The sequence below is a fragment of the Lampetra planeri genome, chromosome 26, assembly GCF_965212315.1.
Source record: "Lampetra planeri chromosome 26, kcLamPlan1.2.h2, whole genome shotgun sequence".
NCBI lineage: Eukaryota > Metazoa > Chordata > Hyperoartia > Petromyzontiformes > Petromyzontidae > Lampetra > Lampetra planeri.
The window spans coordinates 7,330,654-7,357,858 of NC_136132.1; the positions used below are offsets into that span (position 1 = coordinate 7,330,654).

Genomic DNA, 27,205 nt, shown 5'->3' on the forward strand with positions numbered 1-27,205 from the left:
TACACTTGAAGCCCCCCTTTCGCACCATTGTAGAGGGCTCCGAGTCACTACTGCATCAAGCCAGGCTGGGCACTTCATGACCGCCCAGCGCCATCCGTCCCCCTCTCTGCGGCCAATTTGAACCTCAGGCCACCGCCATCGGTCCAGAACGACGATCCCCTCTCGCCGCCATCGCCTCCCCACAGTAGGTCTCCCGCCGCCAAAAAGCCTCCCTGGTAGGCCTCGCTCGCCCAGCATCGCAATCCCTCCATGGGGGACACGCCCGTGGAGGGATTGTCCCCGGAGTCAACGGCAAGTTGCGGCGGTGGCGGTGGGACGAAGTAAGGCAGGGCACTCACCGAGCCAGGCCTCGGGGACCAGCGGCTCTGCTCACCCATCTGAGCAGTCGCCGTGTGAGCTAGGGACCAGATCTTGGGTTTGTCTGCAGCCGGAGGCTTCTGCTCGGCTCGTCCTTCCCAGGTGGCGCCGGCGATAAGACCGCTGTCTCGGATCACGCCGCGATGTCCACCGCTCGAGTGGCCGGCGAGGTGCTGCGTATCGTCGTCAGTGTCGCTGTTGGGGATTGGCGGTGCATGCTGTTGGACAGTCAGGGCAAGATTGCTCTCACTGTTGTCGCTGCTGCTGCTGCTGTTGCTGCTGCTGTGCATCCCTGTAGGGGACAACGAGCGCTTGCTCATTGTGGCTGGGCTGCAAATTCTTCGGTGGTCATCTCCTCTGCCCTCGTCCCCCTTGTCCATCAGTCGAGAGTCGTCACCATTGTCCTCATGTTGATCTGCAGATAGAGAAGTGAAGATTGTGTGTGTGTGTATGAGCAATCCATATAACAATCTGATCAAGTCACAATGTGGTTGGAATGCTTGGCTCGCGATCGGAAGGCTGTGAGCTAAACTGAAGATTGGGGCTCAACTCAGCCTTCCATCCTTCTGCAGCCGATACAATTCTTTGTTCGTAATGGGTTGGCACGGCTTTACATAGCAACTCATACAGGTCGTATACCCAAAGCACTGCCTCTGGGGAAGTTGAATGGATGTCTTCAAGGCCTCTGCTGAATTTACGATGTTCACAATAGTGAGAAAAGGCAACCTTCACGTAGTCCATTTATTAACCGTTTCTTTCTAAAATGTGAACTAAGATCAAATCGGCCAAAAAAGGAGTGGGAAAGTCACTACGATACATCAGTGCAATGGTGGTATATGTATGTTTACTCGATATTACGATATTTCATATACTATGTTCAACAAGAGGAAGTGATTCACTGTTGAAAAAAAAGTTTTCTGATTTCGAGTTGCATTTTCTAACCAATGCCTGGACCAGCCACACGTTTTGCAACCATCGATTTCTGCTACCGGTAAACAGTTGTCATGGTGAACGAACCTGCATGGCTGCTGTCACATTCAGCCTCCTTCTCGTCCCGGCTGTGGCTGCCCAGGGGAGTCCACGTCATCTTGTTGTCCTTCTTAAGACGTCGGCGAGCATTGGCAAACCAAGTGGAGATCTGAATGAAAGGGCTCACGTGAAGCTCTGAACAGATTCGTGCAAAACCAAGCAACGGAGATAAAGGTGCAATGGCAGTGTGTTGGTTCGAGATCAATGTCATCGCAGCCAATGTGGAACTTAAACCCAGGTGGCTGGATTCTTAGTGCAACAGACTACTAAAGGTTAAGCCAACCTAGTGCAGACCCAAGACATGTTCTGAACCTACTCATCACTCATGTTAGCCGTAGATTGGAATAAAACTCAGTTGGCCTGGATCAGAGCGCACACCCGTCTAGATTTAACAACACACAAAGATGTGCATTGCGCGCACAAATGCTCTCTGCCTTATCCAGGCCACCACCTCAAAAGAACTGAACAAGGCTGAGCTTTTCTGGAAATCAGTACACACCTTTGCTTGCTGTTAAATAAATGTGTTGCCAAAGCTGCATTCATTTTCCTGCTGTGATGGGCCATCACATCACTCACAGATTTGAATGAAACCGCCCACCTGGGTGAGCGTCATGCGCGTGATGATGGCGAGCATGATCTTCTCCCCCTTGGTGGGGTACGGGTTCTTGCGGTGCTCGTGGAGCCAGGCCTTGAGCGTGGCCGTGGCGTCGCGAGTGGCGTTCTTGCGCCGCGCGGCGTTCGCCTCTGCAGCGCCGTACCTAAGGGTGGATCGACAATGCTTTTTTTCTTTCCGAGAGGCTCACCGACGACACAACTGTGAGCCGCTGGCCCCACCTTCCCCCCTTCTCAATGCTGCCCACTTTTTAAATCATTTATATTAAGTTCACTTGCTTGCTTGCTTGCGCGCTTACGACCGTGCAAATATTTCGGTCGTTTTTTAACCCACTTCCCGTGATCCAATCGAGCTGACATTTTGCACAGACTCGTTGTGCGTGACAATTTATTGTCGTGAAATTTGTTTCCATAACTTACACTTTTTAGGATTTTTTTTTTATATTTAATTACCAATTGCTTAATGGTGGCAGGCAATCATCTGACCCATAGGTGGCAGCCATCTCAAGCCAGAGGACGAGAGGACTCTAGCCGCCACGCATATAAAGGATTTATAGGGAAAAACTTTGTTTTTACGGGTTAATTTTTACATAGCCAAGCCTGCTCCGTTACTAGCCCTGCCTACAGAGTTCAAGGGTCTTGGGGTTCTATATAATGTTAGCCCCACCCACTGCTCAGTTAGCCCCTCCTCCTCCTGCTCGGCTATCCCCTCCCACTGCTCATCTAGCCCCTCAGACTACTCAGATAGCCCCGACCCTTTGCCAGAAACGTGATTTGAGCATGAGACCAGAAGAATTTTAAACTAGAGACAAAGTCCCAATATTCAGAAAAGCTTCAACGGCGAGGCCCTCAGACAGCATTTCTGAAATCACTGGACATTTGGCAACTTTAGATAATGGTCAGCCAAAGCTGTAAATGGAGGTCAAGATCTCATAAAGAGGGATGCTAAGTTTATACCAAATACATCATCTTGGATGACGCAAATTAGTATCCCCTTTACAGAGAAGTCAGCAGTAATGATCGATTACACTTTCTGATCCCTGCCATGGGAATGTGGAATTTTCACCAAAGGTTTTAGAAGTCATACTCCAGTGGTATCACTAGAGGGCACTGAAGTAGCATCTTGAAAGTCACATGACTGTGATTTTCAATTATGTATTTTATCATTAGCAAAGCTTTATGTGCATGCCACAAACATGCCAATACACATAGCCTTGGTAGTTTCTTTAAACAAATGTGTTGGACTTTTGCGTCTCTGGTAGCAGTATTAGCTTATACTAAATGTAACTTTGGACACCCATTTCAAGGATTGGTGAATAGTAAGTAGGCTTATTACCTACGTTCAACATGGAAAAGCATGCTTACAAACAACAGGAAGTCACGACTCCCATCATGCCTTTCACACAAGTCATGTGCCCAACACATTGTACGTACAATGCTCTTGGCCTTGTCGAGACCACCAACCCGATTGAGCTGAAAATGTGGCCGTCCCGTTAGTACCTGTCGCAGGGGTAGTGGGAGAGTGTGGGATCGTAGGTGCAGTAAGAGCCATGGGCCAGAGCCGACCTGGTCCCATCCGCAAGCTCGTATCCAGCCTGCAGGTCCACAACAAAAAGGCCGAGTCTACTGCAGACTGAAATATGAATTGGTCAACTGGCCAATTCCGTCGTAAAGCGATTGTACAAGTGTATGCACTTACAACAATGTTACTCGACCAAACTAAAGTAATAATATTAATCATTAATTGTGCCATCTATATTAATAAACTCGGTTTTCTATATCGCAATTCGCACAAGGCCTCAAAGTATTTCACGTAAGCTTAAGTTACGGGAAAAGCCTGTAAATACCGATTAGTTTTTAGACGCGATTTAAAAAGTGGAACAGACTAAGATGCCCTCATGGACTGAGGAAGGGAATTCCACAATTTATGTGTACAGGAAGGCCTCATAGCTGTTAAATATTCTCAACACATGTTTCTAAATGTGGAGGGAAAAACCAGAGGACCCGGAGAAAAATCCACGCGACCACGGGGTGAACATGCAAACTCCAAATATACAGGCATCAGGGTCGTGATTGAACCAATGACCTGTATACCAGGCGAGATAGTTAACATCTGGCCACCGTGGCGCCCTCAATCTCACCATTAGGCTCTCACCCACATTGTTATAGCCGTGCTTGAAGGGTGCTTCGTACCATCGGCGTATAGATCGACTGCGGCTGTCCGTGGTAGGAGAGGTAAGCTCCGTAGGCTGGGGAGGCTGCGGAAAACGCGCCCAGTCCTCCTACGCATAGCCCTCGGTCAAAGGGGCTCTGCATGGGGCACTGGCCAATCCCAACCCTGCCTCCAACCGTGCAGATGCCATCCTCCCGCCGGGACCCGCACAACTCAGCAGTGGGCTTGTGCAACACGAGCTACGAGAGAAAAGGCAGAGTTTGTCAATCTCTTTAGCAGCTTGCAAGAGAACGCATGTTTCCGATGTGTGTTCGTGTTGTGCCGCGTGTTGCCAGCAACGATGTCCGAAGTTCCGCTCAACACGCTCAAAGCTTCTTGAAAAACTGAATTCATGTCCAGTTGAACGTGCAACGTTGGCGCGTGGTTAGAACCATTGAACCGACGTTGGCCCCCAACATTGAGCATACATTTTCATGTTTACTGGGTGAATAGTTCCAGGAGAGGCACTCAGCACGTGGAGAAAAACGATGGGCACGGTGAGAAACGACACGCGGCGCAACCTGGACAAACATCGGAAAGCTGCGCTGCACGACGACGAAAAACAGACACGGCTGTCTTTTATTGTGGTCAAGATCACGACCGAGACCAAGGCCATCACAGCCAGTACCATGACTGTGTGTGTGTGTACCACGACGACAGGTCACACTCATTACACACAAAGAGCTTGCAACAAACGAACCGCAATATCTCGATGATCTCAAGGAGCATGAACCATCACGCGAACTCCGTTCATCCTCGCAGCGGCTTCTGGCGAGCCATCGAACAAAGACGGTGACTGCATCGCTCGCTTTCAGATGCGCTTCTGCGGACGTCTGGAATGCTCTTCCTTCTGATATTAGGAAACCACTGTCCTTCTCCCACACCTCCGATTAGCACGGCTGGCTATGTATGGTGGGTAGAAGTTCAACATACATACATACATAAAACACACCACACCTCGGCATTTCTTCCTTCTGCCAGATTCTACACCAATAATACGCTTGATGTATGACCTCGAAGATCGATTTCTGTAGACTCATCCCAATATTTGTCTTTAAGTCTTCTCTTCGCTCGCCAATCTATGAGCGCTACTTCAATGTCCGTCTTGATAAACCAGCACGACTCCATGCTGTACACATACCCTTCCCACTGAAGTAACAAAACTAAATGTGTTTACATCACCAGTTTTTCACAGTGTGTCATTAGCTAATATTCGATACTACGTTTACAACGGTAAGCTAACCCTGTGTATGATAATTTACGATTGGAAAAAACTAAAGCATAAAACTACTTTGCTTCAACATCGCCGGTGTGTTTCCAGAGTGTAGCGCATGTTGTTCGGCATGATAAAAAAACGTTGTTTTTGCCAACATATTTGCGACATATCACTCCTCCAAAACCCACCCACCCTTGCCTAGATCCCTGTAATAAAGGATGCATATTGCCTTCGGTCAATTGCTAGGCCTCACGCGGTAGGGAAAGGCAACGATCAAAGGAGAATGTGTGCGGCTCGTGGAGAGATGAGACTTGTTCATCGTACTGTTGTGGGTCGTGGCCACACCACAGTCACACCTTTCATTTTAATGGGATGTGTTGAGGCTTGCAAAGTGGATAGAGAATTGTCTTTATGGCCCAAATGTTTTAATAGTGTGGTCGGCCAAGATAAGCTTTACCTGCTGTAACAGTGTTTCTGGCCCACTTGCCTTGCGGTCTATCTGCATGTAACAGCTGTTCGGATTAATCTCCCAATTGTAATCATGTCAATGGGCCTCGCTAACTGGTTAAATAGTGGCCACTGATATGATATTTATTGCCGTGGCAGTAACAGATCGGTGCTGGAGACAACTGCGATGTCCGTCTCACTGTTTGGGGTCATCGTGAGAATAATCGATTACTTAAATAATTTGGTAGTGCGCCTTTAGTTGACATTGCTTCCTAGCAGCAACTCTGTCCACCGTTGTTGGCTCACACTTCTACAACAGGGGGTTGCATGCGTTCACTACAGTCGTGACATTACCGCTGTTCTCAAGAAACGTGTTTACAATTGTTCGACGAGGCAGTAAAAGTGCCTCCTGTGCTGTAAAACACTTGCAATTAGCCACTTGGCAACAGCTAAAATAACACCATATACACAGTAAACGGCTATAAGGATGCCACTCACTCCATACACACAAAGACAAAGATCCCCCGTATAGCCTTGGCAGACTGTTGGGGCAAGTGCTGTTAGCGAGCACCTATGGAGGCTGAGACGGCGCACGAGGGGGTGGGTGGCCAGTGGCGATGTTTACACACATCGCACCAGGTACTAATTTGAGACCGAGTCGACCTAGAGGAGGCCCAGGACCGGTTCACCATGTTGGCCTTGAGTGGGAATCGAACTCGGGGGGCCGGGTTTGTAGCGCAGAGCGCTACCCGCTACACTACCACTCACTCCACACACACATATACACAGTTATTTACGCTTAGTGATAGCACATCCTTCAATATACTTTAGTTATACTGTATTGTTACATTTTTTGCTGTGCATACTCTACAATTTGCATACTTTAAATATAAATGTGTCACACGTTTGATATTTAGGAGTGCTTTACAGTGTCGGAAAATATTGTTATTCTCAGTATGTAATTTCTATATATATATATTTTTAATTCAAACATTCCATTATTTTGTACATGTTCTTTACTTTGGCAGAGCGCTCAAAATGGCATTTATGAGGTTGCAAGTTGAAATGCATTTGAGATCGACTCACTCTTACTCAAGTCAATAAAAGAGTAAGTGCCACTGTGAAAGATATCAAAAATAGTTATTTTATAGAGGGTACGGCCCCTTCCATAGCAATGTGTAATTTCCACCACTGACTTAGGGCCAGAGGTCGCAAACGGGTTTTGATTCCTTACCCGTACCCATAACCGGCCGCACCAGGGTCGCAATCGGGTATCCGTACCCTACCCGATACCCGGCTACCCGTACCCGGCCGGGTATTGGGTAGGGTATGGGCACGGCTACCCGATTGCGACCTCTGGGATGAAGCCATGTTGCAGGCGCGGGTGGGTTGATTCTAGGAACTTGAATTGTGAGAAGAGACAAGACGTTGGGAAATGAGTGACAAACGGTGACTCACCAGTGACTCACGGCCTACCCGTAACCGTACCCGGCCGCACCAGGGTCGCAAACGGGTACCTGTACCCGTACCCGGCCGGGTAAGGGTAGCCGGGTATCGGGTAGGGTACGGGTATCGGGTACCCGGTTGCGACCTCTGCTTAGGGCTGCTAATGCTTGCTTGGTCATGGAGGCATTTGACTTATTATTATTATTATTCTCACCAACACTAAGAAAGAAGGGTACACATCCTCCCAACAGCCAGGGAAACTTTCGTCTCATTCCAGCCGGATAGCTCAGCCATCGAGCGAGCAGCTCACAATCTGAAGGGCGCGAGTTGAACTCTTGGTCGCGTTGACCATCATTCCTGCGGGGGTCGATAAAACGAGTACCACTTTGTGAGGAGATCAATAGCGATTGGCCGATGGACAGATTCGCCCGAGAAATAGGAATGTCGTGATTTTTTAAATCCTTTATATTAAGTTCGCGTGCTTGCTTGCTTAGGACCGTGCAAATATTTCGGTCATTTTTTAACCCACTTCCCGTGATTCAATCGAGATGACATTTTCCACACAGACTCGTTGTGCCAGACAATTATTGTTCGTGAAAAAAAAATCCAAAAATTTTACACTTTTTAGGCAAAAACAAATTATTTTACATATATTCAAATAGAACGCATTCATGGCTTTGGCTGAACGTCAGAGTGTAAGAGCCCAGAGCGTAACCCCTCCACAGGCCGTGGCGGAGTAGCGCAGTTGGTAGCGCCCTCGCTTCCCGTGCCAAAGGTCGCGGGATCGATCCCCGCGTCCTCCACAGGCGAATATATTTTTAAATCCTTTATATTAAGTTCGCTTGCTTGCGTGCTTGCTTGCTTGCGTGCTTGCTTACGACAGTGCAAATCTTTCGGTCGCTTTTTAACCCACTTCCCGTGATCCAATCGAGCTGACATTTTCCACACAGACTCGTTGTGACAGACAATTAATGTTCGTGAAAAAAAATTCCCAAAATTTTACACTTTTTAGGCAAAAAAAATATATTTTACATATATTCAAATAGAACTCATTCTTGGCTTTGGCTGAACGTCACAGTATAAGAGCCCAGAGCGTAACCCCTCCACAGGCCGTGGCGGAGTAGCGCAGTTGGTAGCGCCCTCACTTCCCATGCCAAAGGTTGCGGGATCGATCCCCGCGTCCTCCACAGGCGAATATGTTTTTTAAATCCTTTATATTAAGTTCGCTGCTACGCATATAACGGATTTATAGTGAAAAACTTAGTTTTTACGGGTTTACTTGTTTTACTTTTATTAATTTAAATTTGAATTTTTTTACCTACGTGACTTTACCGAAAAAACCTAAGAATATGAATCCTTGCAGTCACGAAAGCTTCAAATCTAGAATTTCTACCACTGACTCGTGGCTTCAAACAGTCGATGAGCTCCCTGCTCATTACAGCTGGGAATCACTTTGCCTTTTTTGTTTGAAAATGAAAAAAAAATCAAACTACAATATTTGGGGTATTTTAGGAACGTTTTGTGACAAAGAACATTCTGAGGTGTTAAAATGTCAGAATAGGTGTATAATTCCAGTGTATTTCCGTTGCTAAAGTGGTTTCAAAGTCACTTCTACAGGGACTCTGAGTGGTACCTGCCAATACCACCCCAAGCCTCACTCTACGCACGCTGCAGCTGTTTCATAATTCAGCTGCCTGATTAGTCTGTAGGGTGGAGAAACATGAGCACATCGCATCCGCTCTGGAAAGAAGAAAAAAAAACTGAGGTTGGATTCTGGTGAAAGCATGCATCAGTTTCAATAACGTCTCGATGCTAATTGTTCTAAGCAATCCGTGGACACAAAGCAATGGCTCTCACGGTTTAAATAACGGCTCAAAGTCGCGGTGTCTCCCTGGGTTGACGATCGTCTCCGATGGTGGCACTGAGTTTGTGGTGGAAATACCACACTCTCATGGCAGGGGCCAGTCTTTCCGTGGAACAAGTACAGAAAAAATACCACATTCTAAATTATCACCGTCTCATAGCAGAAACGATGTACCATATTCTCCATATTTTAAGATGCTCTGGAAAGTAATTCACCCCAAACTTGAGCCCAGTGACAATGGATTTCTACAAATCTAGCAATGTACACCAGACAAAATCATGTACACAGACACATACACCTACTGCAACCCCCACATTTTTCTTTAAAATTCAGGGGGGGGGGGGGGGGAATGCATCTCATAATCTGGAGAATACCGTATAGAATATGCTCATACAAAGCGGTATTAATTACAATGTTACGATTATTTTGTCGCGTGCTTGTACATCATTTCCAGCACAGTCCCGTAATGCTTTGTCACCACGGAACGACTTCTGGGGTTATCCATCGCAGAGGGATGATGTTGACCCTCGAGTGAGATTTAAACTCACGACATCACCATTGTGTGGCTAGCGTTCTAACCTCAGCAACGGGCGTCTGTGATGTAGCATTGCGATGTAGCGTGAATGATGGTGCTGTACATGGACTACATGGGGTGGGAGGGTGGGAACCAGTGGCGGCTCCTGCAAAATCTCTCAGGGGGGGCAAATGTCTGAATGATTGATAAGGATAAGGTCCACCCATGCAATGGATAAATTAACAGCTTAAGCATGTAAAGGCAACTTCACTTCTTTAATATTAATGAAAAAGAAAGTGACTCTTACAATACATCTTGTTTGTTTCTATACTCACTATTAAAACAAACCACTCAAGTTTCTTTTATTAAAGATTCCACTAGGTGGCGACAAATTATATTGTTGGATGAAACGTGCTTACGTATGATGACGTAAGCACGTATGATGATGTAAGCACGTTAGGGCGAGCCCTCCTGGAAGCCATAGAGAATGCATTGCAGCGCCCCCGTTCGAAAAAAAACATCTTTGAATGTAAGTCTATGGGAACACTCGGGACGTAGCATGACGCTGATTGGACTATATCCAGAGGCACAGTGACGGCTAGCGTGACTCTGTGGTTGAATGACATTGGTGGTGCGTCGCCCAATCGCCCTAATGAAGAAACCGCCCCTGGTGGGTACACACTGCGCTATTGCACTGGCGACCAGAGTTTGATTCCGGGTCATGGCTAACATCGGTTATGAGTGATATCTTAGTCGATACTGAATACCTCATTCGCCAAACAACGCTGATGAGCGTGGTGAAGCATGGTCAGACGACTCCCGTGACCAATAGGCGTAGAGAGGCCTTCCTCCTGCAGTAGATTAATGAAGGGCCCTGTAATTACAACGCGAGTTTTATAATTGGTCTCTATTGGTTGTAGATCGTGTAACAAGAATGTGTGTTGTAAACCCCCTGCCACCTGACATAGCCAATTAACAATCTGATGATTCTGGATGTAATCTCCAGCGAAACGTGGTACTCATTTAAATGTGGTCAGATTGCTCTGCAACAACAACACAGGTGGTGCTGCTGATGCAGTGATACATTTGGCTCATTTGTGTCGGGTGGCGGGGGGTTTACAACACACATTTTTTTTACGCGACCTAACCCAAAAGAAACCCATCACGAATCATAATATTGGTCGTGAAAGCCTGTGTATAATTTATATGCATGTACATGACTGCATGTAAATAAACAAAGCAACACAAAACTGAACAAGCGGCTGTATAAACTAAAGCTTATTTTAAATAAGCATCGCGTAAAAAACAGTGGGCTACATGGACACATTAACAACGTAATCGTACAATAAAATACTCTGTAAGATAAATACAAATTATTGAAAGATGAACGCATAGGAAAATATATTATATAGTGGATGTATGCGATATTTTCTCTGAGTGACAGTATCAAGACTCTTGTTTTATAATTATAATTAGCATTCTTATTTTACGTGTACGTTTATTGAGACAGCAAATGTTCTCTCAAGAACTTGGAGGCTCAAAGTGAATGATATTTAGAACCGAGCACAACATATGAACTGTGCGATGCGAGTCTAATATATATGCAATAGTGCGTGCACACAGAGCGATGCATTAACGACAACAAAAAAACGTAACTGGAATACTATACACCGAAAAGAAAATCACATCAGCGTAATAGTAAAACATAGCCTGAAGACCCGTATTTAAGGACTAATTGTATAATGGAATAAGTGCATTGGTCTTTTAAGGGCTCGTGTACAGTATTACAAATATTCTAGGCCAGGGCTTACTTCATGCTTGGACTTAAAACTAAAAATGTATTTTCTAAAGTCCGTGGCCACTCACAGAATATATCATTTATATGCAAGAGGCTGAAATAAATATATGTAAATGTTTATATTTGATTGAGCTACTAGGCTGTTGCTAAAGCAAGCCAGTGTGTCTCCCTAATTAAATTAAGCACAAGACAGAGCCACTCAGAGACAGCGGCGGTGGTGGGTAATTCCATATTTCTATGACAAGAGGTGGCCTCATCTGTGGAACGATCATCGTTGACGTCCTGTTAAGTGGCTCTCGTTTTACCGACCCCGGTGAAATGAGAGGCTGTGTCGATGCCTGACCAGGATTTGAACTCGTAACCTTGCAAGCCGTGAGTCGTCGAACGCTGCCACTGTGCAATCCAGCCATCTTCATGTCATTGTTACAGGGCATGGAAGCGGAGGCCAAATACCATCTACAAAGTCTCTCTGTAGCTCCCTCTATTGGAGGCCCTTCTCCAAGCAATGTCACAAATAAGCCATTGCAGAGCTGCACCTGAACTTTTTTTCCTTTAAATTATGAAAAGAACAGTAATGTAACGTTGCCACAACGACGTGACACCATGTAAATGCGTCGTTGTTTTTTCACGAATGAACTTCAAACAACTAAATATGCGCTCCCTGTTTTAAAATTCTACTTTAACAAATGTAACAACTTCGCGAGCAGTCGTGAAACAATACACATTAAAATAAAAAATAAAATAAAAACTACCTTAGACCTTTGTTATGAACACTGACTTAAACTGTCACGTGTAGTTAAGCTAACATTTTATTAAAAATTATCCTTCTTCGAAGAACAATAAGCATCATAGACTCTACGAGTCTTCTTGATAGTTGGCGTGCATAGCGATGCAGAATGGGGCCCCATTAACGCCGCCGCTTGAGGGGCTGAAGTCAGAGACCCTGGATTTTGAGGACCCCAAAAATATAATAAATCTATACATATATGCTGCTTGTTGATGTTTAAAATAAACTTGCGACTTCTTGATAGGATAACAAATCTGTATAAAATATTCTAGAATTGGCACATTTTAATCATGACGTTTAAAAAAAACTCATATTTTGATTGAGCATCTCAAAATTGCATGGGTGTTCACAACTACTATATTGAAACTAAAACGTATGACCGTAATGAATACGTTGAATTCGTGTGTACGTATGTGTAGTGACAGGACAACACTTCAGCGAAAGTGCAACGTTTTTTAAAACATACATTTGAAATGATGCAATACCTTCTATACCTTATACACTCAGAGCCAGAGTACATTTAAAGGAGTTCTGGGGCTTTTATAGCTTTGAGGCGGACCCCCCGTTTAAGAATACAATTCCTTCCTTGGACTGTTTGACCACCACCCATGCCCAAATGCTAAACGCTCCATCGCTATTGAACTTGGTTATTTCAATTTAAAGCTTTCGTGACTGCAGGGATTCATATTCTTAGTTCTTTCGGTAAAGTCACGTGGAAGGGAAATAATAAAATAATACAAATATAAAACAATAAAAATTCTCACGACGTTTCGACTGCAACACAAGCAATCATCATCAGGTGTTAAATCCACAGCAAGAACATTTTCTTGAAATCCACAGCAAGAACATTTTATTGAAATCCACAGCAAGAAAATGTTCTTGCTGTGGATGTCACACCTGATGATGATTGATTGTGTTGCAGTCGAAACGTCGTGAGAATTTGTATTGTTTTATATTTTTCTTATTTTATTATTTCCCTTCTACGTGACTTTACCGAAAGAACCAAGAATTGTTTTAAATTTCATTTCGAGCTGTTAAATGCGACGTACGAATTGTAAAGGAAATCCGACGTTAAAGCGTACAAAACACTTTTCTAATATCATCGCGTAACCTGGCAGTAATGTGCATGGTGATACGACGGCTTTAATTACCAAATTACATGATGATTGCCAAAGTATTGTATTTACTTAAGCCCAGTGTGTACACTGCATAGACACAATGTATTATGGGTACATTGAGGCCTGCCTGTGTACAATGTATTTACTCTAACTATCATATATTACATGCAATCAATGCATTATTGCAGATTTAAACATTCAAAGCATTTACAAATGCATGAACATTATCTGTACATGAACAACTTAGTTTTTATACTGAACCTACATGTGTGTATACACCTTACTACACATCACATCCAGATTGACTGTTTCATCTCATCCACACTGCGTTTAACCACCACACTACAGGTCAAAACAACGCACAACCACCCACCTACCCACTCACTCAACCACCACAACACTCCAGGTCATAACACTTATATTTCTGCTTCTTCCCGTGTATGCATGTATGTATGTTGAACTTCTTTCGCACCGTACGAGGCCAACCGTGCACCGCTCCACTTTGGAATGCCCTCCCATCGTATACTTTTCTTATTACAGCATTGCTCAATTAAATTAAAAAAATAACCTGTTAAAACATGATCTATTATAATTTAATCGTGTCGATTGATGTTGGCCACCTGGCGTTTTGGGGCGTTTTTGGCCAGTAAACCGTGATTAATCAAAACTGTTAACTTAAACATTGGTTCGAAAGGTGTGGTGTGCAAAATCACTGCCAGCATTTTGGTGACAAAAAACGCAACACCTCCGTTCAAAGCACTGTCCCAAAATGAATGCTGCACATGCATCATCGGTGACGATTCAGGCAATGACACTCCTTCATGGCGAATGTATTCGACGAACTGGTTATAGAAATGCCTGAACAATGCAGCAGTCTTCTTCCTTAAAGTAATTAAGTCGTTGATAGTTTGCATATAATTAGGGTTGAAGCGGTGATGTAGCGGAATAGATGTTGTGTAATTGTCTACACCTTTGTGTAGAGTAGAGTGGGCCTTACCTTTTAAAAAATAAACAATTTAGCGTTTTAAAAAAGAGTTCATAGATGCCGTGCAACGTGAAGTAGACTTCGATTGATTTACTAACTCAACGGAATGAGCTCAAGAAGACAATATTGTTTGTTTACAAACGCAACTTGGGATAAAGTATAATTAATTATTCCTAAACTGTGTGCAATATTTACCTTGTTATAAATGTTTTGATGTGTAGGTGATGTGCAGATAACATGGAAAGAGAAAATGGTTTGAAACACATTCATTATATCACATACATGTACTTATACTGTACTAATTATCGGTTTAAATGCGATGGTAATGACTGCCAAGTTACCACATTCATCATCATCAGCTCTGGCCAATCCACCGCTGGATTAAGGCCTACCCAGATATGGTGAAAATTGCCCCGTTCTGCAAAGTAAAAACGTCCATTAAATGTGTGTACATTTAAATCCTAATATCATTTTGTTCCTTATCCAAAGCATCTCTGACACAAGTGACCAAAAGCCTCACTAGCAACCTTGCTCAAACATTAATCATTTATTTCGACTTAAAGCTTTCGTGACTGCAGGAATTCATATTCTTTGGGTCTTTCGGCAAAGTCACGTAAATAGGTTCAAAGAAAATAACATAAAACTACGACGTTTCGATCGCAACGCAAGCGGTCGTCATCTGATGCTATCGAACATCGTAGTTTTTTGGTTATTCTTTTTTTTACCTATCTACTTGTTTTGAATCTTTCATGACTGCAGGAATTACTCTTTGGTTCTTTCGGCAAAGTAACGTAGAAATAAAATAAATGTAATAATAGAATACAACGTTTTGAACGTAATCAACCAGGTAGGGTGTTGACTGTTGTGTTAGCCGACTCTCTGTGTTGTATTGCATTATATTTCTAAGTTCACTAGGTTTGTTTTCTCATTCATTCGTACCTGAAGACGATTGCTCGTGTTGCAATCGAAACGTCGTATTCTATGATTTTAATTAGTTTATTTCTATACGCTTTACCGAAAGAACCAAAGAGTAATTCCTGCAGTCCCGAAAGCTTCAAATTAAGTTTGAACCACCTCTACGGGGAGGATTTCTACACAACTCACACTGAACTTCCAATTTAGCAATCTTTGGAAGAACGTAATCAACCGGGCTATGCGTTAACTGTGTGTTAACCGACTCTCAGTGTTGCATTGCATTATATTTCCAAATTTTACGAAGTTTGTTTTTTCAAACTTCCAATTTCTCTCTCTAAAATTTGCCAGGCTTGTTTGTCTATAGGTCCATTTGCTCTTTCTCTCCCCCGGCCGCTACGGGGTGGATTTCCACACAACTCTCTCATTGACATGCTAATTTATCTACCCCCCTCTCTCTGCCCCCCCCTCTCTATTTAAAGCCTCGACACAGAGGCGTTGTTTCTCTGTGTGTCTATGTGTGTGTGTCTCTCTCGGTGTGTCTCTGTGTTGTCTCTCTCTCTGCTTGTGTGTCTGTCTATGTGTCTCCGTGTCTGTGTTTTGTCTCTTTCTCAAATTGAACAATCTTTGGAAGAACGTAATTAACCAGGCAGGGTGTTGACTGTTGTGTTAGCCGACTATCTGTGTTGTATTGCATTATATTTCCAAGTTTACTATGTTTGTTTTCTCATTCATTATTACCTGATGACGATTGCTTGAGTTGCAATCGAAATGTCGTATTCTATTATTTAATTTATTTTCTCTCTACGTGACTTTACCTAAAGACCCAAAGAATATGTGTGTACATTTGTTTTGCAATTTAAAACTCCAATAAAGTTATTTGTCGGACCGTGCAAGTGTAAACACCACTGTTTTCATTTTAGCTTGAGTCAACCTAGTGGGGACCAGATTATAATTACTCCTGTTGTACACCACAGCCAGGGATTTAACCGAGGTCGCTGATATTGTCTTAAAGTAACTTTAACAACGACACACCAACAAGTGGAATAACCATTGATTCTCACTTGCATTGTAAATTATACATGCAGCGTAGAGTTCGAGTTTTGGAACAATAATGTATGGTTCATCTTCTTGGTTCTTTCGCTAAAGTCAGGGAAGTAATAAAATAATAAAAATAAAACATAATAAAATAATTCTCACGACCTTTATTTTTATTATTGTATTACTTCCCTTCTACGTGACTTTACCGAAAGAACCAAGAAGACGAATCCCTGCAGTCACGAAAGCTTTAAATCGAAATGTAATGTATGGTTGTTAATTAATATATTGTACACATATGTGGACACATTATTTGTGTAGCCTGTGAATATATAAATACAGGGGATGAAAGATAAGCAGTGTAAGTACAATAACTGAACATTTTCCATTAGACAATGAACAAATATATAGTTTGACGTTCCAAGCAAGGTCCCTTCTTTATAGCAGACGGAGACATACTTAAGATATAATAGAACTTACTTTACAGCCCTCTGTCAATCCACAAAAGAAGGCCACAACGGACATGGTAGTTCTAGATTTGAAGCTTTCGTGACTGCAAGTATTCATATTCTTAGGTTTTTTTCGGTAAAGTCACGTAAGTAAAAAATTTAAATTAATAAAAGTAAAATAAAAAATAAAATAAAAATCACGACGTTTCGGAGGCAACACAAGCTTCCGTCTTCAGGTGGAACAGTCACAGCACGATAGCTGTATCAAGTAATTTTTTACCTACGAGACTTTACCGAAAAAACCTAAGGACATGGTAGTTTTCGATCATACTTTCACCACGCTGCGCTGTGCAGGTTGGCGATGTGAGCGACAAACACCGGTTCAGGTAGAACTCGCCACTGATATTAGCCGTGACCAAGGTACTCGAACCTGCGGTGTGCCGGGTTCACAGCGCAGTGTGCTAACCACTGTGCCACCGCTCCCATATACCGATTCGATCCCACATATCCATTTGTCTGCATACAAAACACGCGACGGGCATTGGCGTGTTTGTATGCAACGGCCGTGTTGAGTTTAATGACATATTGATAACGATGTTAATATTAATAATTAGACAGTAGTTATTTAGTTGCCATATTCTCAGCATTTTTTTACTCTTGAAAGTCAACACGCACCCCCGAATGTGTCCCCAGTGTCTGTAAAAATTGGACAACATTTGTCGCAAGCACAGCCGTTGGATTAAAAGGCGCAAACCCAATGTTTGCTTTTAAAAGTGCATGTTATCATCCGCATAAAATAGGTTACAGTATAGTTTAACACAAAAAAACAACGATCTCCGGACGTTTATACAGGAGAGGGTACAAGTGTAGCCATAACCACTCCCATCCGCATTTTCACTCCGCAGCGCCGATAATTATTATTAATCACACTCCGCTACAAATTTACGCCAAGTCAACCTAGAGGAGGTCAGGTTCAGTCAGATACACACGTGCCACCGCTGATGTGCACAGTCAGCAATTCAAAATAAGCCTTGCCGGGTTAGTAGGGCAATGCGTGTTACTCCGCGTTGTGAGCGTTGCGAGCGCGCACACACAGACACATACACCGATTAATCTATCTTCCACGCAGCGAGCACCTATTTAAGCCGGCCAGGAAAGTGGTGTTGCCACCCCCTACACCGGGCCGTTCTTGTCATGCCACGTTGCTGATCTTTTAACACCGCACAAGATCGTTCCGTTATGGCCGAGCTCGACCACGCGTTCCGAGCGCCACTGCGCGCGCGCGCTCGCTCACCGCTGCGCCACCGCTCCCCGTACACACACAAAGACAAAGATCCCCCGTATAGCCTGTAGCAGACTGTTGGGGACAAGTGCTATAAGCGAGCATCTCTGAAGGCTGGCAAACGGCACACGAGGGGGGGGGTGAGCGGCCAGCACCACGCCCGGCCGCCTTTGTCTCCCCCCAGTGAGCGATGTTTACTACACACCGAACTAGGTACTCATTTGAGGCTGAGTCGACCTAGGGGAGGCCCGGGACTGGTTCCGATAATCGTCACTGGTGGTGTTGGCCGCGAGCGAGAATCGAACTCGGGTCGCCAGGTTTGTAACGCAGCGCGTTAATCGCTACTCCACCGTACGACACACACACACACACAGACACACACACACACACAGACACACACACACACACAGACACACACACACACACAGACACACACACACACACAGACACACACAGACACACACACACACAGACACACACACACACAGACACACACACAGACACACACACACACAGACACACACACACAGACACACACACACACACAGACACACGCCCGTTCAGTCTTACCTGTGTTGCAGGTGTGTATTGATATCCGAATTGCGCAAACGACATCTTAAATCGTGTCGTTAACAAGGACGCCAACAACAAAAAACATAACTTGTAAAGATCTTGAACACCAACGCTCTCAGTTCTATTCCGATACCCTACCTAACAACTCGCGTTATAGTCATTCCAATCGCTCACAAATTCATCTTGGTTCAAGACGCCTCGTGACCAGGCCACCTTGGCTTCTCCGCGACAAATCGCAGGACTCCGTGCGTCGCAATAATATTCAATCCGCATGTTTCGCTATTGCAACAGCGCATTAACAATTCTAATTACTGTGTAACGCCGGAGAGGGAGCGGGGGGGGGTTAGAACGTAAGCTCCCATGTAGACAGACACGCACACACACACACAACGCACACAAAATAAACAAACGCTTCCGAATGATAAAAGACGGAGCCTTGCGAGTACAGACATCCCCATCCGCTGCAGGGCATGTGCATTTTGATTAAGCTTGCTGCTGGGAAATAGGGTACGCTGGGTTGGCGGGGGAGGGAGGTCTGTGCGGGGAGCGGAGGGTTAGTATTTAGGGGTTGCAATCCAATCCCAAAAAGCTGCCTATATAATGTAGGCGACGCTTTGCACGTGTAAGCGTATGCCCGCGTGTTTACGAGCGTCCTTTTGAAAGTGTACGGTACGGGAAGGGACTGGCACACGTGTGCATGCGTATTTGCTTGTATGTATACATTCTTGTTGTTCCTTGAGATGGTTATGATCCGATAGAAATGGATGGATGGCATTTGCGGGGGGGGAGATTGGGGGTTGTGTGTGTACATTTGTTTTTACATGCGTCTGTTAATAAAGGGTAACTTACATCGTTTCTTAGGGATAATGATTCTAACCCTACCAGATCATGACCACATTAAATTAACTTATTAGGCGCACACTAACAACACATTCCTCGACTATGTAGTAATGCTAATTAAGATCGCCTTTTGTAGTGTAGAAATCTAATTAAACATGAATCTTCGAGAATATTTGTTTTTGCAGTTCTGCTTGGGATGTCTAGCCCAGCTGATTTGAAAGACGTATTTTCATTGTTTTGATTGTGGGAGCCAAGCAGACGAGGGCAAACTCCCCGCGGACAGGAGAGTATACCCAATCCACACGCAGAGTGATCTTAAAAAAATAAAAGTCAAATATATTTAATGTGAGGATTAAACGAGGATTAAAAACAACTACGAATCACGTGACTGCATCACATATTAATGTAGATTATTATACATTAAATATGCTCGACTTGGGATGTAACAATATCACACGCAATGTCCTATTTCGTTAATGTAACAGTGTGCGCGTGTGTGTGCATGCGTAAACCTATATGCATGGAAAGAGTAATTAAATAAAGTGCACACTAATGTGTCATCTGCGGTTAATGCACAACGCGCGCTAACCAAATCATGTAAATATCCGTGTCGCTATTAAACGCGTGCTGCTACAAGTACACATCACCTAGCACGTGCACAGAACAGTGCTTCAGTGCTCACACGACCACGGGACACTACCCATCTCCATCAACAAACCCAGTGGTAGACGTTCACATTGCTAGGGAAGGGAGCAAGGCCATGCACACGCAGCCCAATCGAGAAAGCTTACACGGTGGGATGTACAAAGCGGCACACTATTCCAAGAAATAAGCCATTAAAAGCCACTTCCAAAGTAAGTGGCTTCGGGTGAATCGGTGGTGTTATGCTCTTCCAGCGAAAAGCTTGTTATTGTTTTTTTGAATGCGAGTGCATACTTGATTTGTGATCCGTGCCCATACCCAGGTGTGTGTTGAGTGCATTTGTTTGCTTGTCTGTGTGTGTGGGGGGGGGGAGCGGTAGTGACGCGGTTAGCGCACTGAGGTCTACGGCGATCCGAGTTAGATTCTCACTCAAGGCCAATATCAATGACGAATATTTGAACTAGTCCTGGACCTCCCTTAGATCAACTCAGCTTTAAAATGAGTATATAAGTACAGCAGCCTTTCTATTACTGACCACGCAACGCGGCACTCGGATGTTTTATGGGATGCCCCGAGGTTTGCTCGGACCTAATGAATACCTAGTGCGGTGCTCATTACTGAAATGATAGAAAAAGTTGTCCATTAGTATCCTACCTCCTCTTGTGTCTTGTCAGTCTTAAAGCTTTCGACGCTCACTAAACGCGGTTTCCCTTCGTGACATTTTTAGGCGAAACGGTGAATCGACGTCTCTGTGTGCGCATTATGCATCTACTCCGACGCGCATGATTCTCATATGCTTATGGGCTCTGGCTAAGACTTGGGAATTTGTACGTTCTGCTGTCTGTGGTAACGTTGTTAGAACAATAACACAATAATGTAATCAAATGAATAATAATAATAAAAACACACTCTATCTAATTGATAAATCAAACATGAATAACTTCGGTAATGTGTGACTGCAACTCGTGCCTTACAGCAAGAAGAGCACTTAGCTTCTAATTTAGCAATCTTTGAAAGAACGTAATCAACCAGGCTATGCATTAAATGTGTAGCTAACCGACTCTCCGTGTTGCATTGCATTACACTTCCTAATTTTACTAAATTTGCTTTCTACCGTGCTTGTTCATAAGTCCATTCTCTCCTCCGTCCCCCATGGGCAGGAATTCCACACAACTGCCCCTCTGCCCCCCCCCCCACTCTCTCTCTTGTTAAGGCATCGACACAGAGACGTTGTCTTTCTGCGTGCCTTTGTGTGTGTCTCTCTCTGTTTGTCTCTGTGTGAGTCTCCCTCTGCTTGTGTGTCTTTCTGTGTGTCTCCGCGTCTATGTTTTGTCTCTCTCTCAAATTTAGCAATCTTTGGAAGAACGGAATCAACCAGGTGGAGTGTTGACTGTTTTGTTGGCCGACTCTCTGTGTTGCATTGCACTATATTTCTACGTTTGTTTTCTCATTCATTTGTACCTGATGATGGTTGCTTGTGCAGCAATCGAAACGTCGTATTATATTATTATTTTATTTTATTTATTTCTACATGACTTTACCGAGAGAACCAAAGAATAATTCCTGCAGTCACGAAAGCTTCGAATCTAGTTTGAGCTTGAGAGGTCTTTTTTCCAGAAGCGATCTGGCCACAAATAAGAGCCCAATGAAGTGGCTTATCACGTGGAAATCTAGAGCAGCCAAATACAAAAAAAATTTGCAATGTCATACACTGCTGATGTTAGCCGTGGCCAGGAATCAAATCCAGGCCGTCGGGTTTGTGGTTCAGCGGACGCCACTGCATCATGGCTCTATTCCGCTTAGGTTAGTTTGGGATTTATATCCCGTAGCCGAATGGAACTATCCCATCTTAGTCAGCCGGTTCGTCTGTTTCCCCGTCTGACTAGCGGCCCAGGGATCCGCACAAGTACACGACTAACACAGTAACCCGAGGTCGATTCCTGTTTACGACCAATAATAACTCACGTCAAATACTGAATAAACGCTCTACTTACCGATGATGATGATGATGATGCAAAGGAGGTGTGTGTTTGTCCGCGATGGTTAGCACGCTGCGCTACGAACCCGGCGACCTGAGTTCGATTCCCGCTCACGGCCAACACCAGTGACAATTATCTGAACCAGTCCTGGGCCACCCCTAGGTCGACTCAGCCTTACATGCATACCTTGTGCAGTGTGCAAACTTCAGCACTGGGGAGACAAAGGCGGCCGGGCGCGGTGCTGGTCACACACCCCTTCATGTGCTATGCCGGCCTTCATGGGTGCTCGCGAAACAGCACAGTTTGCTAAAGGGTATGAGGGGGGTCTCTATCTTTGTTATTTTCAAAACCTACAACTCGCTTAAAATAAACTTACCAAATAAAGTATTACGTTGTTTAAACACACTATTTCAAGCAATAATCTCATTGACCTTAGAAGGTATTTGCTTACATCACTTGCTCCGATGCTTACACAATTTTCTTTTTGTTCATGTGCAATCATTACTATAATTATCTTAAAGTAACTCTCGTAGCACCATTTATATAAGCATACCAATGCTTTCACATGTTCATACTTGTCATTCCTATTAATTTATGTGTCTGGAAACTGCCAATTTTTTTTTCCCATTATACTGCCTTCCAATTGTTATTGGAAATATTGTATATATATATCTTTTTATATAAAAAATTACGTTATTAAGGGGTGTGATTTGCTTTTAATATTGGTTTTCAGTGAATAGGTTTAAAAATCAGCAGCCAAAACTTACATCAGTCCGGTTGGCAAGAATGACTATTTGAACGCGTGCGTTTTTTTCCAAATGTGCATTTTATATCTATGCTACATGGTTTGCATTTGTGTGTATTCACAGCAAGCACACATCAACATAGTGCCTCTGTGGCACTGCGCGCTTATATTCAAGAGATAATCGTGTTCCAACATTTTCTTTTTTACTGAGATCTATACTTTTCAATTTCTAAGTAAGCGTGATTTCCACACTAGTTTAAGTATGACTCTCAAACCGGTCAGAATGTGAAAACCCATTTTTATCAGTTTTTTTTGTTGGCTAGGCATGTTTCCGTGTTACTCATCTCTCCTGATAACAGTGTGCGCTGGCCGTTCTTGAAGGAAATCGATGCCTTTTTATTTCCGTAATAATTATTATTGCTATAATGTCTGTCTCGCTCCTCTGCTGCCACTAAATTAAAACGCCGATCCATTGATCCCACGGTGCTTAATATGACATGGCGCAACAACAGCAGAAAAAAAACAATGTTGTACAAACATTTGTGGAATTAGATACAGCCGCCTGGACATACTCAGAATGTTCAGTGGCATTATATAACCTGCATTTCTAGAGAGGGTAGTTACAAGTGCAAATACAATGGAAAATCATACTGGCCAAAATAAAAATTACAATCAACATTTGGGATGACAGATATTCAAGGTCGCCATCATCCATTGTCAATGACGCAAACACAAGAGACTGCTGTTGTGCTCTTTGGCACATCGGCAAGTCTCAGTTACACATTTGCAAAAGTGTTCAAAGCCTGGACATTGTCGATCACCGTGTTACGATTCCAGCGCAGCAAGAGAGATGTTATTGCTGGAATGCTAGCCACACGATATCTGGTGAAGCGGTGGTGCGGTGGCTTGTTCCCTGCCCTATGAACCCGGCAACCAAAGTTGAATTCCTGGCCACAACTGACGTCAGTGGAGAGTGATACCTAAAACCGTGCCGGGCCTCAACCCCCCCCCCCCTTACAAAAACTCGCACTGAACATGAGTTTCAAAGAAGAAGCCAACACACGTGGACAAAAAAAAGGGAGAGCCATTGTGCATATGCAAACACAAACATAAAACGAGCATCATGTCCTGACGAATTGCATTGCCTTCCTCTTGTCTTCGATCACCGTCAAAATAAACTTGAGCAAATGCGAACAACTGCAAGCAGCAAGCAGCGGCGGCGGCGGCAGGGATGCAGTGCCACAACACACTTGTTGACTTCGGATACACTTGTCTTTTTACCCCATTTACACTGGCACATCCAACCCGTGCCAGCGTGGATCTTCGAGGCGTGGGGTAATTTCCCACTGCGTATTTGCTGTGCCGAGCCGAAACCAAGCCGTGATACTGTGCCTTCACAAGACGCCTGAATCTGGCTCAGGGTCAAGCAGCGCCAGGTGTGAGGTTAACAATGTTCATAAAACACGTGACTCGGCATTACATGCGACGTCAGTAGCACGGCTCGGGTTCTGCATTGCTGAGCCGTGATGGGTTGACTTGGCAAGGCCCTCGGCACGGCTCGGTTGCCTAGTGGAAAAACAGTATTTGGCTTCATCTTGATGTAAAAGAGCGGGCGTCCAATTAATATATAGTGCCTGCTATTCGTACTCACCTCGTAAGCACGATGAATCAGGGTCCAGGGTTCAAAGAGCCAAGGGGTTAAATGGGGTTAAAGGATCCAGAGGTCAGGGGATTCAGGGGTCCAGGGGTTCAGGATTCAAGGGCTCAAGAAGTACAATGGTCAATGGGACAAGGGGTCAACGGGTACAGTGGTCAAGAGGCCCAGGAGTTATAGTGTTTAGGGGTCCAGGGGTCAAGGATTCCAGGGGTCAAGGGGTCAAGTAGTCCAGGGGCCCAGGGTATATGGTCCAGCATCCCGCAGCAAGAGTTAAAAGGTTCAGGGTCAAAGGGCCTGGCAGTTAAATGCTACAGGTGTAAAATACGGAGTCAATGGCTCCAGGGTCAATCGGTCCAGTGGTTCAGGGGTTATATGATCCAGGGGTTAAGGGGTAGAGAGGTCCAAGGTTCAGTATCTTACATCCATGGTCATAGTCAAAAGGTCGATGGATTAGCATATGGGGTCCAGTGTTCAGCGTTCAGGGTCAAAGATCCACAAGTCAAAGGGTCCAAAAGTCAAGGGTCCAGAGGTCAAAGGACCAATGGGTCAAAAAATCCAGGATTAAGGGGTCCAGGGTTCAAATGGCCCATAAGTCCAGGCTCCAAGGGTCAAGGGATCCAGGGGTCAGGGGTCCAAAGGTGAAGAGGTTCAGAGTAACGATTTTCAGGCGTCCAGGAGTCAAGGGTCCAGGGTATAGGGTCCAACATCCTACACCCAGGTTACAATGGTCGAGGGTCCAGTGTCTAGGGCAAAGGGTCCAGGGGTTAAGGGGTCATGGAGTCATTGAGTCAGGTGGTAGAAGGGTTCAGGGTCCAGCATCCAGGGTCAGGAGTCAAGGGGTCTAGCGGTCAAAGGATCCATGGGTAACGGGTTGAGGAAGTCAAAGAATCCATGAGTCCAGGGATCCAGAGGCCAGCTTTCAGGGATCAGGGGCCAGGTTTCATGATCTATATTCATAATATATATTTTTAGATCAGATCGCAGCCAATGAATACATTTATCACCTGAACAAATGTGGCAATTTATGACTACTTCAACACGCAGGTATGTTGGAAAGTAATCCACAACATCAGCTTGGGTATGCCCGATAATGATGTGGTAAATTTCATTTTATAGCTATCTTGTATTTTAACTGGATCGCTCTATAGAAATGTGACATTCTACTCCTGGTTTGAGGGACAATTTGACGCACGTGACTGTGTCAGCAACCAAGCTAAACCCATCGATTCCCTATCCTTAAGAATCCAGTTTCTATCCAGCTGGCTGTAAGCCTGGATTTGAACTCAGGTTCTCAGTAAAGCTGGCTCAGTACAATCACCTGGCATGCACAGTGTCGCCTTTTTGAGCCCACGCGACACCTGACCAACCTCAGAAACGAGCATTACTTTTACATTTCTTATCCAGAATTCAATGTGGGAAACGGTTGCCCAGTGATGTATCTTGTGACACACGGAAATAAGGACATGGGTTTCGATTGTGTGTGTCTGTGTACATGTGTATGTTCTATCCCTGTTCTGCATTTGGTTTCTCCGGGTTCTCGTGTTTTCTCTCGAAGCCAAAAAAAACACGAAACAACAATCCATCTGACATTGGCCAAACATCCCAACGCTGAGAAATTGCCTGCAAATTCATCAATTGGGAACACGCAGCAGTAGCATGAAACATCGTCCCCGACTATGAAAACTTCGCCCCCAACTATGAAAACTTCGCAGGACCCTCCTGAAAAAGAACCTTGATACTTAGGCTTTCTTGGCAAACAAGTGTGATGATAACATGTACAATTATTCTTGGTTCTTTCAGTAAAGTCACGTAGAAGGGAAATAATGAAATATATTTGTATTATTTTATTGTGAGAATTTTTTATTGTTTCATATTTTTATTATTTTATTATTTCCCTTCTACGTGACTTTACCGAAAGAACCAAGAATATGAATCCCCGCAGTCACGAAAGCTTTAAATAAAAATGTACAAATAATTAAAACAAATATATGTATTCGTGCATAACTATGGAATGATATGGCATAACCAGTGGTTTGACAGATGTATCAAACAAAGCACCATCACCAACCCAGCGTAGATGAGTATGTCTTACGAGCGTTTCTCCTTCATAAAGATGTACACATTAGTTCCATGTGAATTGCCGTCTCAGTTGGGGAACGTACTAAAAAAAAAACAATCGCAAATGAAAAACAGCAAACATCTACTCCGGAGTACTCCTTACAAATAAAACAGTTATCCACAAATCCCAACACAGGTCTTTTTACAGCAACAAGCTCAAGTCCGAGTGACGCTTTCCAAGATAAATCAGTGACACTGTTATAATCACGGCCGTGCGTGCATCGCCCTAATCCAGGGCTACTTTTACATCTATGGGGGCGGGGGGGGGGCAGTGGGGGGGGGGCGCTTCATGAAAAATGCATGCGCGTGTGCTGACCTGGGGCGCCACGCTCGCGGTGTGTGGCGGGGGGACGCGCAGACGCTGCCACAAACTCTGCCTTGCGGGCGACGGGGGTTCACCTCTCCGTGCCTTCACCGCCGTCAGCGTTGGGCTGTTTGTGGCTGTGTCTGGCTGTGTGTGTGCGCGCGCGCGCGTTAATGTGTCAATAAACACGCCCGCGCGCGCGCATAAAAGTGCTTCGGCCTTTTTTTTCTTTTCTCCAATGGCACTTCGCGTACTTCACCGCCGTCGTCGTCGTCGGCCAT

At 44.4% G+C, this 27,205-nt stretch overlaps 1 protein-coding gene across 1 annotated transcript; it reads right to left on the reverse strand.

Moving 5' to 3' along the window:
• On the reverse strand, positions 1-27,205 carry LOC144727798 (Iroquois homeobox protein 5a-like). The gene is made up of 7 exons (XM_078606910.1): positions 27,179-27,205; positions 26,937-27,071; positions 4,192-4,410; positions 3,499-3,593; positions 1,985-2,144; positions 1,375-1,495; positions 1-772 (listed from the first exon to the last, which is right to left on the reverse strand). Exons 1-7 carry the CDS (start codon positions 27,203-27,205, stop codon positions 75-77), a joined length of 1,455 nt encoding a protein of 484 aa, XP_078463036.1. The 3' UTR covers positions 1-74.